This window comes from Gaeumannomyces tritici (genome assembly GCF_000145635.1).
Source record: "Gaeumannomyces tritici R3-111a-1 unplaced genomic scaffold supercont2.2, whole genome shotgun sequence".
NCBI classification, from domain to species: Eukaryota; Fungi; Ascomycota; class Sordariomycetes; order Magnaporthales; family Magnaporthaceae; genus Gaeumannomyces; species Gaeumannomyces tritici.
The window spans coordinates 2539280-2561249 of NW_008804546.1; the positions used below are offsets into that span (position 1 = coordinate 2539280).

At 57.4% G+C, this 21970-nt stretch overlaps 10 protein-coding genes across 10 annotated transcripts; 5 read left to right on the forward strand and 5 right to left on the reverse strand.

Annotated features, from left to right (window-relative positions):
• Positions 1-1119: 1119 nt before the first annotated feature.
• Positions 1120-1344, forward strand: GGTG_03371 (hypothetical protein; the record flags this gene model as incomplete). The annotated part of the gene is made up of 1 exon (XM_009221150.1): positions 1120-1344. The coding sequence occupies one exon, from the start codon at positions 1120-1122 to the stop codon at positions 1342-1344; it is 225 nt and encodes a 74-aa protein (XP_009219414.1).
• A 593-nt stretch (positions 1345-1937) lies between these two features.
• On the forward strand, positions 1938-2956 carry GGTG_03372 (hypothetical protein; the record flags this gene model as incomplete). The annotated part of the gene is made up of 2 exons (XM_009221151.1): positions 1938-2467; positions 2572-2956. 2 exons carry the CDS (start codon positions 1938-1940, stop codon positions 2954-2956), a joined length of 915 nt encoding a protein of 304 aa, XP_009219415.1.
• Positions 2957-3229: 273 nt separating this feature from the next.
• On the reverse strand, positions 3230-5178 carry GGTG_03373 (hypothetical protein). The gene is made up of 2 exons (XM_009221152.1): positions 4045-5178; positions 3230-3979 (listed from the first exon to the last, which is right to left on the reverse strand). Exons 1-2 carry the CDS (start codon positions 4510-4512, stop codon positions 3899-3901), a joined length of 549 nt encoding a protein of 182 aa, XP_009219416.1. The 5' UTR covers positions 4513-5178; the 3' UTR covers positions 3230-3898.
• A 1895-nt stretch (positions 5179-7073) lies between these two features.
• On the forward strand, positions 7074-7292 carry GGTG_03374 (hypothetical protein; the record flags this gene model as incomplete). Its single annotated transcript, XM_009221153.1, has 1 exon — positions 7074-7292. One exon carries the CDS (start codon positions 7074-7076, stop codon positions 7290-7292), a length of 219 nt encoding a protein of 72 aa, XP_009219417.1.
• A 535-nt stretch (positions 7293-7827) lies between these two features.
• GGTG_03375 (hypothetical protein) lies at positions 7828-8481 on the reverse strand (the record flags this gene model as incomplete). Its single annotated transcript, XM_009221154.1, has 1 exon — positions 7828-8481. One exon carries the CDS (start codon positions 8479-8481, stop codon positions 7828-7830), a length of 654 nt encoding a protein of 217 aa, XP_009219418.1.
• A 339-nt stretch (positions 8482-8820) lies between these two features.
• Positions 8821-10811, reverse strand: GGTG_03376 (hypothetical protein; the record flags this gene model as incomplete). Its single annotated transcript, XM_009221155.1, has 2 exons — positions 8821-10329; positions 10413-10811. The coding sequence occupies 2 exons, from the start codon at positions 10809-10811 to the stop codon at positions 8821-8823; spliced, it is 1908 nt and encodes a 635-aa protein (XP_009219419.1).
• A 432-nt stretch (positions 10812-11243) lies between these two features.
• On the reverse strand, positions 11244-13568 carry GGTG_03377 (hypothetical protein). Its single transcript, XM_009221156.1, has 3 exons — positions 12598-13568; positions 11464-12520; positions 11244-11372 (listed from the first exon to the last, which is right to left on the reverse strand). The coding sequence occupies exons 1-2, from the start codon at positions 12678-12680 to the stop codon at positions 11743-11745; spliced, it is 861 nt and encodes a 286-aa protein (XP_009219420.1). The 5' UTR covers positions 12681-13568; the 3' UTR covers positions 11244-11372; positions 11464-11742.
• A 1354-nt stretch (positions 13569-14922) lies between these two features.
• GGTG_03378 (hypothetical protein) lies at positions 14923-18315 on the forward strand. Its single transcript, XM_009221157.1, has 6 exons — positions 14923-15431; positions 15584-15655; positions 15753-16409; positions 16479-16706; positions 16823-17112; positions 17214-18315. Exons 1-6 carry the CDS (start codon positions 15259-15261, stop codon positions 18062-18064), a joined length of 2271 nt encoding a protein of 756 aa, XP_009219421.1. The 5' UTR covers positions 14923-15258; the 3' UTR covers positions 18065-18315.
• GGTG_03379 (hypothetical protein) lies at positions 18186-19635 on the reverse strand. Its single transcript, XM_009221158.1, has 3 exons — positions 18854-19635; positions 18601-18733; positions 18186-18506 (listed from the first exon to the last, which is right to left on the reverse strand). Exons 1-3 carry the CDS (start codon positions 19111-19113, stop codon positions 18438-18440), a joined length of 462 nt encoding a protein of 153 aa, XP_009219422.1. The 5' UTR covers positions 19114-19635; the 3' UTR covers positions 18186-18437.
• A 581-nt stretch (positions 19636-20216) lies between these two features.
• GGTG_03380 (hypothetical protein) lies at positions 20217-21727 on the forward strand (the record flags this gene model as incomplete). Its single annotated transcript, XM_009221159.1, has 3 exons — positions 20217-21494; positions 21584-21619; positions 21685-21727. Exons 1-3 carry the CDS (start codon positions 20719-20721, stop codon positions 21725-21727), a joined length of 855 nt encoding a protein of 284 aa, XP_009219423.1. The 5' UTR covers positions 20217-20718.
• Positions 21728-21970: the final 243 nt, after the last annotated feature.

Genomic DNA, 21970 nt, shown 5'->3' on the forward strand with positions numbered 1-21970 from the left:
CCTTCACCCTTTGTAATTTTTGAGAGGATCCGAGGCGTGTGTTATGATAACGAGGCATTGCAATCAATTGAATCGATTTTCTCTTGATGTTTTTTTTTTCCATAGAGTTTGGGTGTGGAAAAATATGACGTGTGCGATTTTTTTTGGAGGTTGGTGCCTGAGTAAAATCGGCGCTACCTTATCCCCGTCGCTTCGCCGCCGGCCGCTAGCTTAGCGTTGCTGATCCGACCCGGCAGTGGCGTCAACTGCTTCTTTTTGCTTTGGACGAAGACTCCCACTCCATTGGCTAGCCCCAAGCCTCACGGCTGTACCCGGCCTATCACTGCCTGTAGCGTACCCATCTCTCCCCGCCGCTTTCCAGCACTCATCTGCGGTCCACTTCCGGCGATGCCGTCAATCGCTCTTCCAGGGCACGGTGTTCTCGGCGTAGTTGCGGGCCGCCAAGTGTGCCACGGTAGTACCCGATGTCCCAGCGATGGCTCAATCAAGCCACAGTGTTTCTCCAGAGGCCCCTAATATGCTCCCATGCCCTGTATATCCAAGCTTCCGTCCAATGAAGATTCTCTCGGTGTTGTGACACCGGGAAATACCCCTAGGGCGCGTCGTAACACAGAACCGCTGCATGACAACAACGCACAACAGTCGGGCAAGCAAAACAGCACAGATTCGTGCCGCTGGTCGAGGGAACGGCTATCCCTCAGAGACACGAACCGCTACGCCCGACGTCTTAGCCAGCCATGGTTTCTTGGACCACCTTGGAGGCCACATCGACCAGCATGCCCAGGTTCACATGACCTCCAAGACACCTCGATGCGGCCTATTTCTGTGGCCTTGTGATGCTCTATCAGTCTCCCTTTGAATGCAATATTCGGCCCGTATTTACATAATAGCGGACGCCGAATCACTCTCCCTTGCAGGCGCGCGTCTTGTCGGTTGTGTCGTAATTGTCGTTCAGCATGCAAATCTTCCCCAAATCTAGCAGCTCTATACAAGTTCAGCCGGCAAGGACGCCTAGTCCCATATCAAATTTGGACAAGGCCGCTGCAGGCTGCCGGGGCCAAGACAACCCGGGACGACTAGTGGGCTAACTCGGCTGTGCGTCACCCAAGCACGACAGCAATGGAGGTTGCGTCGCATAGCAATCTCCGCTTTGCGCCATCCGGGGAAGCCAACTTTAAGCCACAATCCCCCCTTCAGCCCTTGGCACAGCCAGTCCGGGAGCCCGCCCGGCGCCACCGCGGCACGGGGAGGGTTGTGTCCTGGGCACCACACCACGGGCCAGAGACCGGAGAGGAGAACACGGCCGATCCGGGGCCCTCGTCACACCGACCCGGGCGGCATTGATTGGCCATGCCCAAATCGCCCTACATATGACCTGCGAGGGGGAGAGCGACATCGTGTCGTGGCCGAGACGCTGCCCTCAGCTTGCTACGAAGGGGGCTCGGACGCGGGACGATGCCTGTTCGGGAGGCAATATATGCAACGTGCAAGCCATCAGGCTCATGATTCGCTGGCGCGGCTGCGTACAGGACGCCAATGATGCTATACGCAAGTCTGCAGACTCAGAGGGCGCGAGATGCCGTAGCCTGCCTTGGCCCGGCCTGGCCTGGCCTCGGCGCAGCCGGGCGTGAAGATCGATGCAAGGCAGGTTTCGGGATGTCTCTGGAGAGGTAGGCCTGCACTTCGTCGGAGGACAGACAAGGTGATGGCAAAGATGGAAGAGTGCTAGGGGCAAAAGACAGAACCGTACTTGGACCAGCCAGATTTGAGATGTGCTGTGTACTGATGTATAAATATCAGCCTGCGCTTCCGTCCTTTTCATCAAACTCACACCTCAGAGCACCACTCACAACATCTCCAATCCTCAGACAAAGCCTTCAAAGCACATCTAAAAACACACATAATCTTCTCCATCAGTCCTCATCTCCTCCGCCACCATGGACGCCGCCTCCGCCGCCAACATCAACGAGATCTCCCTCGTCAGCCCCGTGGCTTGCGTCAACAAGGGCAGCCAGCTCCGGGTCTACGTGCTCTCGGTCGACGGCGACGTGCGCGAGATCCAGTACGAGGGCCGCTGGATGGGCGGCGAGGCCAAGAACAAGATTGGCCAGGCCAAGCTGACCAGCCCGCTGGCGGCCACGTCGCTCGGGCTCGACAAGATCCGCGTCTACGCCGTCGCGCCTAACAACACCATCTCCGAATTCGCCTACGACTCGGGCAAGAACTGGTACGCCGGCGGCCTGAGCGGCAAGTTCAAGGTCGCCCCCTACTCGGGCGTCGCCGCCACCTTCCTGGCCGGCAAGGCCGTCCTGCGCGTCTACGCCCAGAGCGAGGATAACACGATCCAGGAGTACTGCTTCGACACCAACGACAAGGGCTGGACCAAGGGCACCAACCTCGGCGCCGCCCTGCCCGGCACTGCCATGGCCGCCACCTCGTGGTTCAAGGACAACAAGCTCGGGATCCGGTATGTGCCGTCACTGTTGACTAGCCGTTCCGGCCTCGTGATTCCCATGCACAAACCAAAAAAAATACAAGCTAACGAATCCGCTCTCGGGCGTGCCAATGCAGCGTCTACTACCAGTCGGCCGACCAAAAGGTGATCGAGAAGTGCTGGGACACGGGCAAGGGCTGGACCAACGGCGGGCTCGGCTTCGTGGGCTGCCCGCCGCGGGCGCCGCTGGGCGTCGTGTCGTGGGACGGGCCGGCGCACATCCGCCTCTACTACGGCACGTCGGACGGTCGCGTGCGCGAGAAGGCCTGGGACGGCAGCAGCTGGTACGACGGCGCCTTCGACCAGGCCAGCGTGCCCAGCTCGCGCGTCTGCGCCCTCACCGTCGGCGGCTCCAACCTGCGCGTCTACATCCAGAACGGCTCCTACGTCTCGGGCTTCAGCGAGTTCGCCTGGTCCTCGGGCTGGAAGCCTGCCGCCTCGCCCCTGCCGCCCAAGGCGTAGTGGCGCATTGTTGAGGCCCGGGTGGGGGGAGTGGGGGATTACGAGCCTAGTTTTTTTTCCAAGTACGAAGTTGACAGGTTTAGCTACCGTGACACGTCTTTTGACACAGACCACACGCTCGTTTGGATAGCATTGAATTTAGCCCATCTTGAGTAACCAGTCCGCTTTCATGATGCTCTGAACTCAGCCACTCCTGATGTCACCACCTTCCGTTTGAAGTTAATTTTAACGAAACTTTGGCAATGCAAAATCAACTTTGTTCCATTCAAATTGTTGAGGAAAATGATAGTGTAGGAGATTGCTATGGGCTATTCTAATGGTACGTCTGGACGTTGCCTATCTATAAAGATGCCATGCAGAGACTCGCTAGCGAGTGTCGGTACAAAGAAATGGAAGGAGTGCAAGAAAGTAAGAGGGAATACAAAATAAATGCAATCTAGTTGGAGGGCAGCCAAAGATCCAGTGATTAGGCACCTTTTCCCTAGGCACCTTGTCCGAATAAACCCTAAACGATTCCCCAAGAGAAATCAAAGAGAGGCAGGGAAACTCAGATCAAGGCCCAAGAAACCTTGCGGCGGTAATTAGCCGTTATTTGCACGCCATATCTCTGGATCTGGATATTGGGCAAAGAACCAGTCTTTACAGGTTCGGGTGATGAGGTTGAGGGTGGTGCAAGGGAATAAGCTAGTGTGTGAAGGAAAGTCATCCGGAATGCTGGAAACGAACGACAGAGGCTTGAGACAAGGCAGAAAATCGCTAAGTCATAAAGATGTTCCGTTCCGCGTGTGCTGACAAGATCGAGTTGCTGGAGTAATAGTCGGGAAGAAAAAAAGGGTTCGGTGAAGCCACGGATGGGATCAGGCAAGATCACCGAGGGGGTTGGCAGTCTTGCCCATCCTGGCTATTCCGGGCCAGCGCCGAGTATGATAGAGAAGCCTGCGCTCAGCGCCTGGACCCGCCACCAGACGAGCCGCGGTTCGAGCCCGATGAAGAAGACCCGCGGCCTGATCCGCCCGAAGAGCCCTAGTAGCTGTTAGTATTTCCCGATAAATTATTCAAAGTCCGTATGAAATAGCAGGACTGCACACCTGGGGGTTGCCGTAGACGTCAAAGACAACATTGGGTTTGACAATGCCAATGGCAGAGCCATGGGAGAGGATGGGGTTCCACTGCGAGCCACCCGAGCCCGAGCCCGAGCCGGAACCGGAGCCGCCCTGAGAAGACATGGTGTCGTTGATGCTGGGTTTCGTGTGGGTGATGGATTGTAGTAGGAGGTTGAATGGGTTGAGTGCTGTGGAGGAGTAGGAGGCGTGCGTCGGAGATTGCTTGTTTTGGTTGCTGTGGTTGCTGTTGCTTGATGGTGATGGTGAGCGGGAACTCCTACAGGACCCGGGCTCTCGCTCCTTCTTTATAGCAGGCCTGCTATCCTCGCGAGGGCTTGGAGGTGTCGCGGCTCTCGGAGAGGGAGCCGACGATAGACTGGTAGGGCTGAATGTCGTCATGTCCGCAGGGACCGCCACACCTCTACCATCCATGCTGTTGCGTCCCGCGCTCATCCTTCCGCAGCGTCTGGTGACTGGATGGGGCTAGAGGACTCTTTCGGTATCTGCCTGCCTGAGTGTTGGTCTGTATCTTCTAGTACCCCTTGGCAAAGGGTGAGATCTCGAGAGGCGCACTCCTTCTCAGCTGCTCTGCGCCTGCTGCCTATGTCCTGTGGCGCGTTGATACCTAGTTCGTCCGCCGTCGAGCTGCTTTGTCAGTCGGAGGTGAGGCTGGAACCTAGAAGGAACAATAGGGGTATCGTGAGGTGAGGGAAAGAAAAAAAAGGAGGCAACGATGAAATATGTGCCGTCTCCGCAGATTCGAGGTTCAACGCGGCAGGGATCTGGGGTGGTGGAATCGGGAAGGATTGGGTGTCTCTGCAAATTTTCCCGATTGGGAAGGGCTCAATCGCTGTTGTAGCGCTAGCAGGACACAAAGAATTCTTCAGCCTGAGAGGAGCGGGTTTGCTACGCCACGACCGCTGGCGGCATCGATCCATTTTTGGCGTCAAGTGCCAGCTGGGGCTATGCGCCAGGTAGCAGGTTTTTTAAACGTCCAGATCGCAAAGCAAAGGGGGACAAAACCCGATGACAAAAAAGACCCTGGCCAGGCGCTCGCTCGCTCGCATCTCGCGGGCTTGGCCAAGACAGCCCTGATGCTGAAAAGTCCGACCCGCTAGCGTTCGTGCGCGATTGGTGCGGGGAATAAGGGACTTTGGCTGCGGCAGGGCGGCGCCAGCGACATTGGGCATATTGATGGTGCTGCTGTCAAATCTTGACCCTGAATTGAGCCTCGGCCGCATGGGAGTGAGATCCTAAGCCGATTGACGCACGTCGGACCGTGCCCAATTGGCCGGGTCTGCTCCTGTGCCGCCCCCCAAACATGCTTCGGGAAAAGGAACCGACGCGGCGGCCCCAATGAGTGGAATTGTTCGAGAACCCATGTGTCCATCATTTGGCCATTTGACGTTGGTCAACAGTCCATACCACCTAGCCACGATCGATGAAGCACCAGGTACAAAGTCTACGCCAGTCGGAATTCGCTGGTGCGATGAGACTCCGCCGTCGCTCGCTTTCTCGACGGGGTTGAAGACCGACCGGACGAGTGGCTGCGCACCTCGAGTCCGAGCTGGCGCCCGCCAGCAAACCAATGCTTACTGCGCTTGGACCGACGTCAACGGCATATCGAACACCCCCACTCCCTTCTCGATATCGCACTCAGCTGCGCGGCACGAACCCCGCAATCGGATTACCTGAGGTTGCATTTCATTGTTGGCGTGGCCAGGACCGAACTCGGTCTCGGTATTTGGAGAAGGGCTTGGGAGGGTTGCGCCCTCAATTCGATCGAGATGATGGCCCGAACAACCTACCCACGAGCAGCCCAAGCAACCCTGAGTGTTTTATGTAATTGTTCGCGCAGACGGCCAAGTGTTGGGGTTTGCCTAATCTGTCACGGAATCCCATGCTCCACGCTAACATGAGAAGCAAGGCAAGCACCAGCACAACTTATATTTATATTCACTACATACAACCACCTTTCGTCCGTAGCTACTTTGTATCCCTCCGTCTCCAGCGCCGGCGCCGGGAGAGCCAGAACCAGGCTCAATCGAGCCTCGCTATTTTAAAACACTTGGACAAACAGAAGGCGATTGTCGGATTCCTCTCCCCCTGACTGCCCCACCCCGCAAGGCCTTGGATGAAGGCCAAGAGCTGATAACCAGACCAGTCGTTGAAGGCGGAGGGATCAGGAGGCAGGTAGGTATCGTATATGAAGTAGGTAGATGGTAGAGTTGGTAGTAAGTACTTAATGCAAGTTGGATTCGTGCTTGCCTTGCTTCTAACTAGACCACTAGGGTGACCTGCACTTATATACTACGGTAATATTAGGCTTCTAGACTTTCTATTCAGCCTAACTCTGTCCCCAGGCCCCTTAGGAAGCCCTGGAGCGTGAGGATAAACTTGTTTTTACTTTTAACTACGGTTGGTGTTGTTTTTAGGACTCTCTTCTATCTTGATCGTCTGTGCCCATTAGTGCTCCAGACGGACGTTACGCCGGCCATCTGGAACTACACCATGAAGCCTACCCTCTCTGCTGTAATACCAGGAAACAGTCAATGTCTCCACCAGGTGCACGATCTCGCACATGTGTCCAGATGCGAGATGCGAGAATGACGTGCTACCAGTGAAGATCTTCTGCCCCCATTGATGACAGCGCGCGGTTGGCATAAAAGGAGTGAGAGTAGTCACCGGGCATCAAACCAGGGAAGCGGCCAATCTCATGGGCCCGACAGTCCCAAAGACAACTCACACGGGACACGGTGAGCCTCGCGGAGCACCCACCGTGCCAGAAGGTCAAGGCCCGTTGTCGACCCAGTCATCCTCGGGATCCTGGCCAGTGTCCCTAGTGGGAGGTAAATGAGCCAGCTGTGTGTCTGTGTGCGAGGAGGAAGTGCGAGTAGATACCTAGTCAGGTCTTAGGGAAGGATCTCAGAGGGCCTTGGCACGTAAACTTTGACTAGATCTAGCCATATTTCGAGGCAGGTGTGTGTAAATGGTGACCAGTTCGTGAAGCAGGAATGTTTGCTCTTCCAGCAGCAGGGGGTTCAACCTCGACTGCACGGACGGTCTTCCGAAGCGGATTCTGGACTTTCCATGCCAAAGTCGTCACAGCGCGGCCCAGCCGTGCGGCGGAGATCACTGGTACGGCCGAAACTCGCATTGACGAGCGGAGTTCGCACGCTGGCTCCATCCGCTTTTTGGTCGTCGTGGATTTGCAGGCAACAGCAGGAGGTTAAAACAGGGCGCCCTGCTTAGGTAAATAAATTATGGGGCTCATTCCTCCCCGTCCTAGTGGGCGTGGGCTTGTGGCTCTCGCGTGGCTGGCGTCTGGGCTTGCTGACACAGCCAAGAGAAGGCCACTGGAGAGGTACCTATGTCGGTGCCTGACGACCACGTCGCAGTCAGACGCCGAAAACCAACGCGTAGGATGCTTCCGGAAGCGTCCGGGCGCTGCCGCTGGAGACGTGCTAGGCTGTCGTGTTTTCCAACCGCCCCCGTCGGATCCTCGAGGATCTTTCTTGTCCACGTCGCTGCGAATCAACATCAACTAACTGATCAATCGTGCCTGGGTATTGATTGAACTTGTGAGCATTGCCTTGAGTATTTCGAGAACGACAAAAACGTCGTGGCAGACTGTCCGTGTGCCACCGCGGCGTATGTTGCTTCGAAGCGCAGACAACACCCAACACCTCTATCCCCATTGAACCACATCCTTTCTCCCTTTCTTCTTCTCTACCTGCGGCAGCGACCGAACCCTAGCCCCCGAGCACCTCACAGCTTGATCTGCTGCAGCTGCACAAACAGCGCCTCGCCGACGGCCAGCACGGTCCCCTGCTCGTCCTGCAGGATGCCCTCGCATGCGTACCTGCCCGCGCCGCCGCCGCCGCCGTCGGCCTTGACGCGCGACGTGGCCAGCACGGCGCGGCCGGTGCGCACCGGCCGCCTGAAGCGCACGTTGAGGTGGCCCGTGACGAGCGGCAGCTCCGGGAGGCCACCGACCTTCTTGTTGACGAGCGCGAGTAGCCCGATGGCCTCGTCTAGGATCGAGCAGACCACCCCGCCGTGGCACACGCCCTCGTGCCCGTCCACGCCGCCCGCGAGGCTTAGTAGCGCCCTGACCTCGCGGATCGGGAGGGGGCCGCCGCCCGCGAGTTGCTGCTGTTGCTGCTGCTGCTGGCCCGCCGGGGAGGAGGGGCCGGGCGGTGGGGGCCACGAGTAGAAGTGGATGAACGCCGGAATTGTTGATGGGGTGTTGACGGTTTCCGAGAAGAAGGGCGAGGACTTGCCGTCGTTTGCTGCCCGGATCCCATGCCCGAGGCCAACCACTATATTTGGCGTGGATCGTAATATCTCGGAGCACCATGGTATCGAACCGAAATGTGCCAACTCGGCCTCCAGTCTCGACTGGATCGCCCCCTCGGACATGTCTGGCACGGTGTGAGACCACCGGGTGCTGCTGAGAATGTAAAGAGTAAGAGAGCTGGCGCTCCAAACACCAAACAAAAACGATGACTTCAAAGCAGGTATTGTTATCAGTCGGTGAACAGCGCGCGAGGAGAGACAGCGTGATGTTTCGGCAAGTATTGGAAAGATTCTGCGGATCAACATTACAGCTTAATAAACGGATGGGGTATCTTAATCTCAGAAAAACAAGACAATAACCTGAACACAAGTAGGTGGTATGTGGATGCGCGAGTCGCAACGGCCCCCATATTTCCAAAAGCGGCGTGTGAGCCGCGTGAGCCGCGTAGAAGACCTTGCTCATCACTTTGTAGAATCCCCTCGGAGACCCTTTGTGCGTAGCATCAGGCTGGTCCCTTGGTCGTCAAACTGCAGTGCCTTGGGAGGTTCTCCCGGGTTGAATTTGGAGTCGTCGCCGGACGGGGCCGTCTCTCCTCCGGCGAGGCCCCGGCCGTTCTCGCCCTTCATTGCCCTCCGCAGCTCGTCCCGTTGGCGAATCACAGCCTCGCTGTCGGCGCTGCCCCGCCGGCTGCCGCCCGTGCTGCTAGCCTCGTCCGAGAAGGCGTCCGCCCCCGGAACGAAGCCTCCGCGCGAGAGGAGCCGGCCGTGCCAGAGACCCATTATGCCGCCCTTCTTGCGCTCCGGCAGCTCGTCCTTGCCCGCGGTCGCCACGTAGAGCAGATATCTGAGGTTGGGTAGCGTGTGCCGGATGTCGACCACGCGGATGCCCTGGGAAGTACAGAGTACCTCGATGTCCTTGTTGAGGAGGAACCAGCCGTAGTCGAATCGGTACTGCGCGCTCGAACCGCCGCGCGGCACATAGAGCGGGAAATCGCGCTGCGGATCTGGCAGCATGCTGATGTCGTCACGGATGCTGGACCGCGACGCATAGGGCGAGACAGGGTAGGGGAGTGCGACGCCTAGGTACGACTGTAGCGCGTTCACCAGCTGCGCGACATATCCAAGTCCCGCCGAGAGCGCGTCCTCGCTCGGTGGCGCCGCCGAGCTGCCACCACCACCCAAGAAGCTACTTCGGCTGCTCTTCGGCGCAAGGGCCGGATCGTAAGTCGTGTTCGGGAGGGTGACGCCGCATATTTGGAACGACAGCGGCTGTCCGGAGGGCGAGTCGGTGATGGGGAATATCCGGATCAGGTCCTCGCAGATGCGGCGGCGCTGTCCGTGTATATTCTCCTTGGTTTTTGCCACAATGTGCTGAGAAGCTGAAAGCTGCTCCGTTGCGTTCTCTACGTCAGCTAGCGCGTTTTCTTGCAACTGTCGCCCCAGTGCGATCGCCTCTCGCCGGGCCCGGATCGAAGCTTGGAGCTCATCGCGCCGCTTCCTAGCAGCCTCCACGGCGCGGTGCTGCTGCGCAACAAGCTTCATGGCTAGCCGCAGCCGGTCCTCGCTCTCAGCGACGGGGATATGGGACGCCTCCTCTATCGCTTGATCGGCGCGCAGCGCCAGCTTTGTCTCGGCATCCTGCGCGTCCCGCACCGAATTCTCAAGTGTACAGAGCTTCATCAGGGAGTTGTATGACGTCGTGAGTAGGGAAGGGCCCTGCTTCGGCGGCGGTATCTTGCTCGGGATGCCGTAGACGTACATGCCATCGACGAGGTGGAACACCAGGCAGTTTGGGGGCATGTGGATATTGCTGATGCTATTAACAAAGCTCAGGCAACGGAGGTCGACATCGTCCTCGAGCAGAAGGAAAAATGGCTCCTGGCGCTTTGCCCAAACCCTAATAACCAGCTGACATGATCTTATGATGGAGGGGCTACGGTCCGCCAGCTCAAAAGATTGGAAGTCGAAGTTCTGGAGGTCGAGTGTCAGCTTCAATGGTCCGGCTCGGGGCCTCAGTAGTGGGTTCGAAGATGGCGGCTGGGGAGGTTCCTAACAGTAGCCCGTATTCCCGTCTCGCTTATATAAAAGGGTTCTGACGTGTGGTAAGTGTGGAGAGAGAAGAAGACATCGGCAGTCCTCGTATCGGCCGATAGCTCGAGTTGCTTCTGGCGCGTGAGGGGGTTTGCGTTGCCGAGGTTAGTGCTACGACGGCGGGGTCTGGGTTTGGGAGGCGATGTCGGAGTCGCTGCGCTGCTCAAGTTCTCGCTCGACTGGGAGTATTGCAGCTGGGATGCCTCCCGAAGAGTGTCGAGCTTGCCGTGCGTCTTGTTGATGGCAGCATCGTCGGTGGTCCGGCCGTGGGGCTTAGTGAAGGTCAGGTTGCGCAGTGACAGGCCGTGGAGGTGTCGAAGCCGGCGGTTCTGAGGCAGGAGAAGCGGTCTGTTGGTTGGCATCGTGTTGGACCCAGCTGGAGCTGCCCGGAAGCAGCCCTACAGCAGGGACCAGAGCATCGAGGTCGAGGGTGAGGGACGCTGGGGGCTTGGTAAAACAGTGGCCAAAGCACGGACCAAAAACAATAGAAAGAGCACGATAATCACGTCGGCGCCAGCATGGGTAGTAGGTCCCAATTAAGATGGTTGCGGCAGGTTTGCTGACGACAAGAGGTGCGGAAGCATCAGATGCATGGTCTTGGGGAAGTTACTGTCTGGCGTCATGATGCAAGCTCCCACAGCGTGCGACCTGCGGTGCGTCGCAAGCCTCGAGCTGTGCTCCTGTGGGGCAACCTGGCCGAGGTTCGCACGTTCTTGCGTCACGTGGATCTTCTTGATTGAGCGCGTCATGGACAAACAGACATCATGGATGAATGCCAGCGTAAATACAATGAACGGTTTTATTTCGATGATATGGAGTCTTTCCTAGGTCGTTACCTATTTATACATATAAACTGGGAATTCTGTCAATTGAAACGAGGCGTGATGAACAGTCAACCGCGTCACACATGGGGTGAAGCAGACCTTGGAACCTGACGAATTAGCACGGCCGCAGGCAATGCAGCTTCGAGGCTATATAAAAACAAAGTTTATAAGTGTAAAAAAGACGACGTACCAATGGAATAGCTGCCATGTACGGACTGTATAGAGTATAGAGATAAAAATAAGATATAAAAGCCAATGCGCCAAAGATTTCTCCATGGGTATCCGCCAGTAACACCAACTAGATCAACAGGTTGACAGAAACGCTAAACGCCGTTGGCATATGAGCATAACAGATAATAGGAAAAAATAATAATAATAACAATAAATGTAGTAAGAACAATAAAAGAATAGGGAATAACAATGAGAGAGCAGAAATTGAAAGATGTCGTGAAAGGGAGAGGCCACTAGTCTACTTCGAGGACAGGGTGATGACGACTCGGCCCTTGCCGCCTTTCGTCTTGGACCAGCCCTGGCAGCCGCCCTCTGGTTGATTATTGAACCATCCATGGTTGGCACCCTGCTGCGGCGTGGTGTTGGGCTGGTTCTTGACTCTGGGGTCGGTCTCGCCGGGGTTGACACAGTTCTGAAGGTTGTACGTGTCAGGCTTGCCGCAAATGTTGCCCTGCTTGCACACGAAGACGCACTTCTCCATGTTGCTGACGCACCCGACGCTCGTCCTCATCGACATGGGCTCGCCGTCCATGCGGATCAGCCGGCTCACGTCGACGGTCGCGTAGTCACCCGTCGTGAACTCGCCCCAGGTCTGGTCGATCTGGCCGAACCCGTTGATCTTTGTCGACCCCTCGTAGATGGCGGCGAAGCCGCCGCTGACCTTTTCCTTGGAAAGCGATACAGTCACCTTCTCTCCCTTGGCCAGGGACCACGACACCTGCGGGACGCGGACGTTCATGCAGTGGCCCTCGTAGTCGGGCTTGCCGTCCGGCAGCGTCCCCTTGTTCCAAATGATGACGGTGACTTTGCCCTTGGACTCGTTCTCGAAGACGAACGTGTTGTGACCGTCTTCGCCGACCCAGATACCCGAGCCTGGATTCTTGCGCGCGTTCACGCCCTGGCCCTTCATGCCCATCTTTGACATGTATTTGCAGTCGGACGCGGTGAGACCCTCGACGGTCTTGGCACAGCTGAACTCGCGTTTGGCGAGGAATCCGTTGGAAATATCGGTAGATCTGCGGCGGCTGTTAGTTTGAGACCCGCCCCCAGCTGGTTACCTGTGCTAGTTTGCTCGAAATTCGGGGCCACTTACTCGGGAGCTTTGCGTATAGGAGCCGCGGCAACCACGGCAACAAGGCCGACGACGGCGGTGAGGCGAACTAGAAACCTGTTCATTGTGTTGGGTGGTGAGATTATTGGATGGTGGGTTAGCTTGAGAAGCAGGAGGATTATCGATACTATGGTAGAAGCGATTCTACGGATGTGGCTGGGATAGAAGGAATCAAGCAGGCCTCTAGAGGCGGCCAACTCTAGATATAGACACCAATGCCGGCCTCGTTGAGTCCATTGTGAATTACGCGACTACCGCTGCGGTGGCTGCTACAAGAGAAGGCTTTAGCTCTGCCCCTGCATTGCCGCCGATGCGTACAAGACCGCGGCATCATGGTAGTAAGGGACTCTGACGGGGCAGTCATCCCGAGGTCCTTGCCTCGTCCTCGCTTAAGAGCTGCACGCAAACGCGGATTCCACATCAGACAAGCTGATAGCTGCGAAAGCTGCAGTCGCAAGCGCCGAGAGAGAATCCACAACGCGAAAGGTCAGCTTCGTGCGCGTGTGGGGTTTATGCCGGCAATTGGCAGCACTCGCAGCGATGTCCAACAGTAATCACTGCCAGTATGGGAGGCCAAGAGTAGCGGGTTGGGGGAGTTGAGGATGCTGAGCCACACGGCGCAGCTGCCATGATGTTAGTAGCATAGTAAGGTGCGGGATGGCAGGCCCAAATTGCCGGGACGTTGGCCAAGCGCGTATGGAGTCAGCAGTGCTGGGCGCCTGGGGCTGTGTTCCGGCGAGGGCTTCTGGAAGACCAGCACCAGACCCTGTATTGATTGGGAAGCTCAATCGAAACCCCTCTGGGCCTAGTGCTCTCTGCCCTCTGCACGCACATTGGCTTGCGCCTCTTGCTCCCAAGGCTAGAACGTCGCAATCGGGGCGCAGGCCGAGGTTCTAATGCTGGGGCGAGGTGCAAGCGACAAAAACCAGAGCGGAGACGGCGGCGGCTTCTTGCGCTTAGAACACAAGGAGTAAGAGTGCGTATTATACTTGGCAGCGATCGATCGCTGGAGGAGGCCTAGTGGGGGATTTACGGTGATGGGACGGTGTTCTTGTGATGGGATGACTGACTAGGGAAGCTGTGGGCATACAGCCGGGGTATGCCACGACCAATAGCAACGCATAGAAATTCATAAATGAACATATTTTTATAGCACTGAACCTGTGATTGACTTTGAAAAATATGTAAGCTAGGTTTTATTTGGTAGGAGCTGAACACGCCCTGCCCTGGTCGATACATGCCCCGCGGCGAAAACTTTTGCCTGACACCTCCGTACGGGCGGGGTATCCGAGGTTGACGGAACGGTAATGCGATGGAGCGATGAAGCGATGAAGCGATGGAGGGATGAAGCCAGTGAGTCTCGGCCCTCGGGATGATGGAGATGGACAGCGGAGAGCACCTAAAACACTTATCACTGGAGGCGTGAAAGGCTATCCTGGACAGGCTTTCGGGACATGACTCGGGCTGCCGTCCCACGCACTCTACGTCATCTCGCTGTGCTGAGAAATCGATGCGGCTGGACGGGTTCCTACCTGTGGACACCATCAGAGCTGGCACACCAATCCTGGGGTAAGCCTGAACGGGCAGTTTTTCGGTGCGCTAACTGGGCCGGCACGATGCCCGGAAAAAAAAACGGACTGCAAAATTTATTCCCCACCACCACAAAAAAAGTAGCCCATTCAATCTGCAGTCATTTTACCCTCTGCATTTATAATCCTGTATAGGATATCTGGTATCTCGTCCACCTACGCATTAATCCGGGCCTGGGCACTCAATGTTTGCCCGGTAGTTGATTCGCCCACAAATTTACCCCTGCCGCATACTCATGCAGCAAGGGGAACCGGATTACCCACCACGAACAACACGGCATCAATTCCAGGCCCCGCCGGCCACTATTCAACGATCTGCGCCCCGCAGCACAGGCCTCAATATTGATCATTATGACGACCCAGGCCCTGGTGGGCAGGCTGCTGCTGCCCCGTTCCAACACACCAAGCTCTTGGCCTGGCAGGGGATATTGGCCAATGGAGTCATGGAAGCAGCACAGGTTGGACGGCACCTAGGCTCCACCGTCCTGCGAGTCGCGTGTCAAGGATAGGGATGCCACCGTCGGGCAGTCGGAATTCCTGGCGGCCCGGAAGCTTGAGCGCTGTGGGCCAAGGATTCCAGCTTACGAAGCGCGGCTCATGCAGCTCGAGTCCGCTGCTCAAGGCGCGGAAGGCTGCCTCAACCCACCCAACCAAACCCACCGACTAGTGGTATCGACTAGTGGCACCGCACCTGTGCAGTCGCGCTGCCTGCTCATCCGCCTGTTCCGCCGCTAAAGACGGCAGTTGTATTTCCGGCTCCTTCGCCTGGTCCCTTCCGGCTAGCGTGGTTTTCAGAAAGGCCTGGCTGGCAGCGGCGGCATCTCGCACGACATCGACAAAGGTCGCGCCGCCGCCAGTCCCATCCTCTCTCTCGGAACCGGGGCCGGCCCAGCCAGTCCGTCCACCCCCACACAATCACACACCCGTTGCGCTTCGAGGGATCCGTGGTCGCTTGCTCTATTGTGCGCCTCCCTCTTTCTCCTTGCCCTGGCTTCCCCCGCTGCGGAAAGCCGACGCCGTAACCACCTGTCGTCGGGCACGCCTTGTCGTCGGCATGGAGACGGATGTTTCAGTCGAGACCACGCCGCCCTCGGGCGAGGCTGCAAAGGACTCGTATAGTGGGAATGAAGACCGCTCGATATATCGCGCCCGCGCCTGCCTGCGCTGCTCCCGCTCCAAGTTGCGTTGTATGCGCACCGCCGACCCAAGCGTGAAGCCATGTGTTAGGTGAGTACCACCGAGGAAGCTTGACCACCGCGCACATACTCTTCTCTGGTGCCACTCGCTCTTGCCCCTCTGCGTGGCCCATATCTCTAGATATTTGTGGGCGCCTGGAGGTTTAGCCACACCAACAGCCGGCTGACCAAGACTCCCCGCAGATGTGCTCGCCTTGGTGCCGAATGCACTATCCCAGAGGCAAAACCTCGCGGGCCCAGAAGGGGTCAAGGCCGGTAAGGACACGCAACATGGACTGTCTGCCACTGCGAGCGGGCCCTTGTATATTTTGCTAGTCGTGTCTGGTGCTGACATGGGCGCCATCATTCGTAGCCGGGTAGGACAGCTGGAGCAGAAGCTGGACGGCATCATGTCGCTACTCACGGCGAGTAAGCATCTGAATGATCAACGACAAAACAAGCCAAACAGCACGTCCCCAACCTCGACAGTCATTGGAGAATCCCGACAGGAACCATTTGGGCGGGTATTTCCCCCCGGCCCGGGGCTCCTGACCAGCGCGGCATCGTACTCGCCCACAGTTCAGGAGTACGTGCCAGCGGTCACGCCCGAGAGCTTGTCCCACCGGACAGGCACCGACACCTCACCCAAGGCGACCCCTACTGAACGGACTGCCACCTCAGCGCCCGACTCTGTCGGGCCCGCGGATGAGGAGCTGCCGCCACAAAGTTACGAAATCTTTCACGGCATGGAACTCAGCAGCCACGAGGCCCGGGCGGCGCTCGATAACTACAAGAGTGTGTACCAGCTGAATTTCCCCTTCGTGCCCGTCTCGAGAAAGATAAGCCCGGGCGCGCTCTTCGCCAAGTCGCCGCTATTGTTCCGTGCAATCATGATAAGTTGCGCGCACCAGAGCTATAGCCTGCGTAGCTCTGGTGACCGGTGGTTCCTCAGTCACATCGCGCAGCGCGTTCTGGTCAATGGGGAAAAGAGCCTGGAGCTTCTCCAGGCTATTATCATATTCCTCGCATGGTAATCATCGCCGGCGCGCGCCTCTATGCTTATTGAAGCCAAGCAGCTGACAGGGGTCTCCACTACTAGGTGCGATTATCAATTATTCTTCAATTCTCAAGGCACATCAATGCTCCAGCTCGCCCTTGGGATGGTTATGGAGCTGGGCCTCAGCAAGCCACCCATCGCGAGATACACCCAGAAACAGGACGTCATGGTCAACGAAGCCTTCCGAAGAGTCCCCGGCTTCAGCATCCGGTCGTCAATCAGTCGGGAAGACATGCGCACCATGCTTGGCGCCTTTTACTGTGCATCACTGTAAGACCATGTTTTCCCCTTTGATGGCTGCCCTCCCTCCCAACATGGGGTCACCGCTCGCCCGTGCCCGAAGCTGCGCTTGTTCGCTAACGACCCGAGCGCCTCGCTGATCCCAGCCGCGCCACTCTTTTCCGACGCGAACACTACTTGCCGTATACCGAATTTATTGACCAGTGCTGCACAGACCTGCTGGCAACCGAGGAGTACCAGACAGACAGGGCTCTCGTCGCCATGATCAGGATGCAATGTCTCGTCCGCCGAGCTCAAGCCCTGCTACCAGGGGCATATCCATGTCCAGACACCACCGTCACCTTCACCCCTTCGGTCGCGATAAGCCTCGCGGCTCTTCGGCGGGAGATGGATGAGATGGTAGCAGGTCTCCACCCTAGTGGCATCGAAAACACCCGTGAGTGCCATCTATGTTGGCAATGTGACGGCTCCCACCCTCTCCTGCACATTCCGGAAAAGCCCTGCTGATACCTGGACGCAACATCCCGCCGCCGACAGACTTCCTCAGACTGCACTACCATGCTTCCGTGGTCGTCATGCACGAGGCAGCGATTTACACACGCTCCATGCTGCCCGCCTCAGCCCCAGTTTTCCCCCAGAGTTCAACCAGCTTTCAAGGTCTAAAGCGCACTGATGCGCTCTGGCATTGTCTGCGCTCTGCTAGCGACTGCATCGAAACTTATTTGGAGGTGCCCGCCGAAATTGTAGGCCTCCAACCGCTTGCGGCGATAGCACTCTTGACCTTCAGCCTCATGACCGCTACGCGCATGCTGTTTCTGCAAGATGCCGATTGGGACGCGCTGACTGCACGTCGTGTGTTTGACTTCCCGGGCGTCGTGACCCGTTTGACGGACCTGTTCGCGGCCGGCCAGGCGTTCGAGGCCGCCCGAGGCACCTCGGCGTCGGGCATGTACCGTCGTCGGTTCCGGGACGACGCCTACACCCTCATCCTGTCGTCGTACGTGGCCAAGCTGCTGTGGCTTAGGCAGTGGTACATGGCCCGCACGGCGCCGCCGGGCCACAACGTCGCCCCTCCCGGCGAGGACCCCTTGCCGGGCGACATTTCACCCAAGCCCCACGGGGGGGAGGAGGATGAGCATTTGCAGCAGGTGAGCGAGGCCGCCGTGCAGCCGCCGCAGAAGGAGCCTGGCGCAACATCCAGCCCACCACCCAGGGGCGCGCAGTTCCTGGGGGACCCCGCCTCCGGCTTGGCCCCGGAGCCGCCATACGCCGACTTTCTCGGATTCGACGTTTCCTACCTCGACACGTTTGACGATTCCTTCTGGCACGCCTTTATGATGGACCCCCAGATGGGGGTCCCACCTATGAACATGCAGATCGACCCCTAGACTTGAGAGCACCCCCAGCGACACCTTACTTGCCCCTTCACCATCGCATCTGCATTTTGGCCCCTCATTTTTACATGGCCTCGCCGGGCGGGTTGCCCTCGGCGCAGCACAACCGCATTGTTTAGGAATGGGAAATGGTGTTACGAACCATGACGGAGGCATCTTTGGGTAAACCAGCCTTAAAACTATGAATTCACACCATAAAAACCAAAACTTTGAGCTTTCGGTCGAGTATGCTTCAATTACGTGGCCATTTGCTGAGTTCTAGTCTATCCGGTCGAGATTGGAACTTTGCCGCCGCAAATCGCATTTTACACGCGGCATCCACACAAGTGCCCCTTGACCAGCAAGCGACCTAAACCTTCTTCTAGATCTAGATCTGGCCGGCCTTGGCGAGCTCCCTGAACTTGGCAATGGTGCCCGACACGGCGCCTTTGGCGACCTATTGAGAGAGGGGGAACTGGTCAGCCCGGGTTTCCACGCTCGGCGTAGTCATATTCCCATAGAAGAAAAGGAGACGGGAAGTCAAGTAGTACCTTGGCGTTGGCCTCCGTGTCAGCTTTGGGGTTCTGCAGGTCGAAAACATATGTGAGGAACATGTCTGTCGACTCGCCCGACGGCCCGGCGCTGACGATGTTGGATACGCGATCACCAGAGTCCATTTCGAATCTGCGCGGTACATCGGGCGTTAGTTCTGCTAGTGCACCATCATCCACTCTCTTCATCATTCCTTGTCCCTTTCTTTCCTGCCAAAAACCACCAGTTCTCGGAAGGCGGGGAGGCACGCACAGGATCTGGGCCGGGTGGTAGCTGGTGCAGACCTCGGTCACCTTTCCGCTGGGTCCCCAGTTGGCCTTGAACTGGACGATCCGGGTCACGACGTCGCCCTCCTCGGACACGACCTGGCACGACTCGATGGCCGGGACGAACTCGGTCGGCGACCGCACCTTGCGCTGCAGGCCCGCCCACACCTGCTCCCGCGTCAGGACCGGCTCGGCGCCGGGCGGGTTGATGGGCTCCGAGTGAGCGTGGCGGAAGGTGTTGGCCATTTTTGTCTGATGGTGGTGATGATTTTGGTGTCTAAACCTGGAGGGGAATTATTGATATTTGGGATTGAGGCCGAGGGGGCTGAGTGTGATGATTTCAAGTGTAAACGAGGTGCGTGTACACAGGATGCGGACCGACTTAAATATGTCTGGACTTGTCTGAGGCCTCGCTGATACGCCCGCCAATGTACCTGTTTTGAAAAGTCCCTTGTGGCGCGCGGCCAGAGCGCACAGAGGGGTAGGTAGACAGAGGGCATCCAATGTACCCCGCCCGGGCTTGGCCCAGGACCCGGATGTCCGCATCCTACACGGCCGGGGCTCGTGGTGGAGGAATGCGGACGGCCCGACTATGCCAGCCAGCCCGCCTATCAAAGCGCCAAGACCATCGTCCCGTGGAAGCTTCTCGGCGCAGCTGGCGTCTCTTTGCAATTCCCCCCCGGGGGGTCGGCGCTGCTTGCTCACTGGCGGACGGACTGAATGTTTCGATAACCAACCAACTGTATGCTGACGATTGAGAAATCCTTCTCCTTTTTTTTTTTTTTTACTGCCTCCCATCATCGCACTCCTCGCCAATCAACTTGCTAATATGCCTCGCGCCTTCTTCCCCACGCAGCTGTCAGCATGGTAATGGATGCCACGAAATAGTGCATGGTGCCAATGTGACTAACTCGCGATGCGCCCGACATGCTGCATTTGCACCGGCCAGCCAAGGCGTCCCGTGAGCGGCCATTTCGCATCCCTGTCTGGAGGAGAGATTGGGGTGAGCCTAACGGGTGCTTCCACGTGGGAAACAGTGCATATCTCCCCATTTCATTGACCCAAGAGTGTGCCCAGTAGCCAAGCGGTTTTTGCATCCACAACACTCGTACTTTTTAAACTCCAATCCCCGCTCGTGCTAAAAATACACGAAGCTGAGTCGCTTTGGGATCCATCGCAACTTTGAGAGATGGTGTGTATGTGATCCAATAGTCCCAAGGCAATGATTTCCAAACAAGAGGTCTTTGCCCGGTGTGTTGGCGCACATGCCCCCAAGAACGTGTGTAGCTTCAGTGTCTTAGTAGCTACAAAGGACGATCGGCGGGGCGGCAGCTTAGAATAAGAATGGTACCATTCCGCTTTTGTTTTATAGTAAACATCTATACGCTTTGCACTCCAGTATCTACACGACCGTGATGAACCGGAGAAGGTCATGACATGTTTGTGTCTCCATCTGCTCAGCCGAGCTGCCCACGTCAGTTTACCAACTTACCTACCCCATAGAATATCTGCCGCTGCTACGAGAGTGGAGTAGAATGGACATGGACAATCGAACTCGGGTTCTAGGTGTGTGTTCTTTGTTACCTTGGTGAACAAGGCATGGAGAAGCACCAACCATTGTCTGGTTCATTGTGCGCGAGCAACTTCTTTGTTAGTTTAATAGCCCTCCATCTCAATTGTCTTCATCGTCCACGTTCCGTCGCCACCGTGTCTGGTATTTTAAGCGATGAAATCCCCTGATCAACTTCAACCATGAGCTCGCCCTCTTCTCCGTTATCAGTTCAACTGTTCAAGCGTCCCGACGATTTACCACAAGCATTCTAGTTTATCGTCACGGGACAGCATTTCAAGATGCCCACCACTCAGAAGGGCCAGGCACTCTCCAAGCTTCCCTCCAGAACCGGAGACGGAAAAAGGACCACCAGGAAGTCCAACACCTCCCTCGAGGTCCCGACTCCCAACCACAAGGAAACGCAGGAGTTCCCAGCTCTCCTCGGCGAGTGGGAGCGCCTCGCGGTGCAGGTGAGGACCAAGTACTGGGGGTCCCGCGACGCCCCGTACTGGGGCCCGGCGAGCTCGTACAACCAGGCCAAAGCCAAGCTCGAGGAGGTGAGCAGGAGGGCGCTCACGCCCCAGCTACTGGGCGGAGTCGCCCGCAAGCTTGGGGCGCTGCACATCAGGATCCTGCCCGCCTTCAATGACATGCTCGAGAGGAACGGCCCAGGGCCGGCGGAGCTCCGCGCCATCCCCGACGACGACAAGACCAAGCACAACGACAGCCGCGTGCTCTGGTGGATGCTCGAGGCGTGCGCCGAGCACCTCGGCCTCGACGGCCGGCTCCGCGACGGCGTCCCGCTCACGACGGCGCTGGCGTGCGCGCTCATCAGGGGCGTCGAGATGGTGGAGCGCATGTCGCCCGCCGAGGGCCAGCCGCCCCAGGCCTACGTCGCGGCCGTCATCGTGCTCGTCAAGTTCCTCCACAACTTCCTCGAGACCATCGCGACCGTCACCTGCGAGGCCGACGCGGTCGCCGTCGCGGGCTTCGTCGAGACATGGGCCAAGAACTGCGCCGGCCTGCACGTCCCGTCAGCCCTGAAGCTCAGCCTGCTGGAATCGGAAATGGCAAGGTCCGTGTAGTTTTCCCATCTCAGGTTTGGTAGGAGTTTGGAATACAGACTGATCTTTCTTTTGAAATTTTGTTCGGCCTCGGATTTAGGCGCTCTTGTTGTGCTCCTGAAATCGCTGGCAACGTGTAAGTGACATGAAACGGGCGTTTTCCCCATGTGAATTTAAATAAACTGACGGGCCCTCCTATAGGCCCAAGGCACCTAGGCAGTCTTCCTGGAGGCCCTGGAAGTAGAATCATGCTGGGTGGGGTCTTTGGACACGCGGGTCCGTTGTATTTCCATTGGTAAGTGGCGACCCCTTCGCTGCGAGATCTGACGTCTGGTTTTGCCCAACAAACAGATCGGTATTACTTCCTGATATGGCCCCTTTTTGTAACGGCGGTGCCACAAAGTACACGGTGAGACGAAATAGTGGGATAAGGGTAGTAGGCATTACGGAGAGAGAAGGTGACGAGGCCGGCTTCTGGCCCAGAAAT

What these genes read in the sequence shown, in the direction of transcription:
- GGTG_03373 (XM_009221152.1), bottom strand. Translation starts at nt 4,512, where the DNA reads ATGAGCGCGGGACGCAACAGCATGGATGGTAGAGGTGTGGCGGTCCCT. An exon ending in ACGTCTACGGCAACCCCCAG is followed by an intron (nt 3,980 to 4,044) that starts GTGTGCAGTCCT and finishes AACAGCTACTAG; the next exon opens with GGCTCTTCGGGCGGATCAGG.
- GGTG_03377 (XM_009221156.1), bottom strand. Translation starts at nt 12,680, where the DNA reads ATGAACAGGTTTCTAGTTCGCCTCACCGCCGTCGTCGGCCTTGTTGCC. An exon ending in CCTATACGCAAAGCTCCCGA is followed by an intron (nt 12,521 to 12,597) that starts GTAAGTGGCCCC and finishes CAGCCGCCGCAG; the next exon opens with ATCTACCGATATTTCCAACG.
- GGTG_03378 (XM_009221157.1), top strand. Translation starts at nt 15,259, where the DNA reads ATGGAGACGGATGTTTCAGTCGAGACCACGCCGCCCTCGGGCGAGGCT. An exon ending in ATTATCATATTCCTCGCATG is followed by an intron (nt 16,410 to 16,478) that starts GTAATCATCGCC and finishes CTCCACTACTAG; the next exon opens with GTGCGATTATCAATTATTCT. An exon ending in GCCTTTTACTGTGCATCACT is followed by an intron (nt 16,707 to 16,822) that starts GTAAGACCATGT and finishes CGCTGATCCCAG; the next exon opens with CCGCGCCACTCTTTTCCGAC.
- GGTG_03379 (XM_009221158.1), bottom strand. Translation starts at nt 19,113, where the DNA reads ATGGCCAACACCTTCCGCCACGCTCACTCGGAGCCCATCAACCCGCCC. An exon ending in TACCACCCGGCCCAGATCCT is followed by an intron (nt 18,734 to 18,853) that starts GTGCGTGCCTCC and finishes TGTACCGCGCAG; the next exon opens with ATTCGAAATGGACTCTGGTG. An exon ending in ACACGGAGGCCAACGCCAAG is followed by an intron (nt 18,507 to 18,600) that starts GTACTACTTGAC and finishes CTCTCTCAATAG; the next exon opens with GTCGCCAAAGGCGCCGTGTC.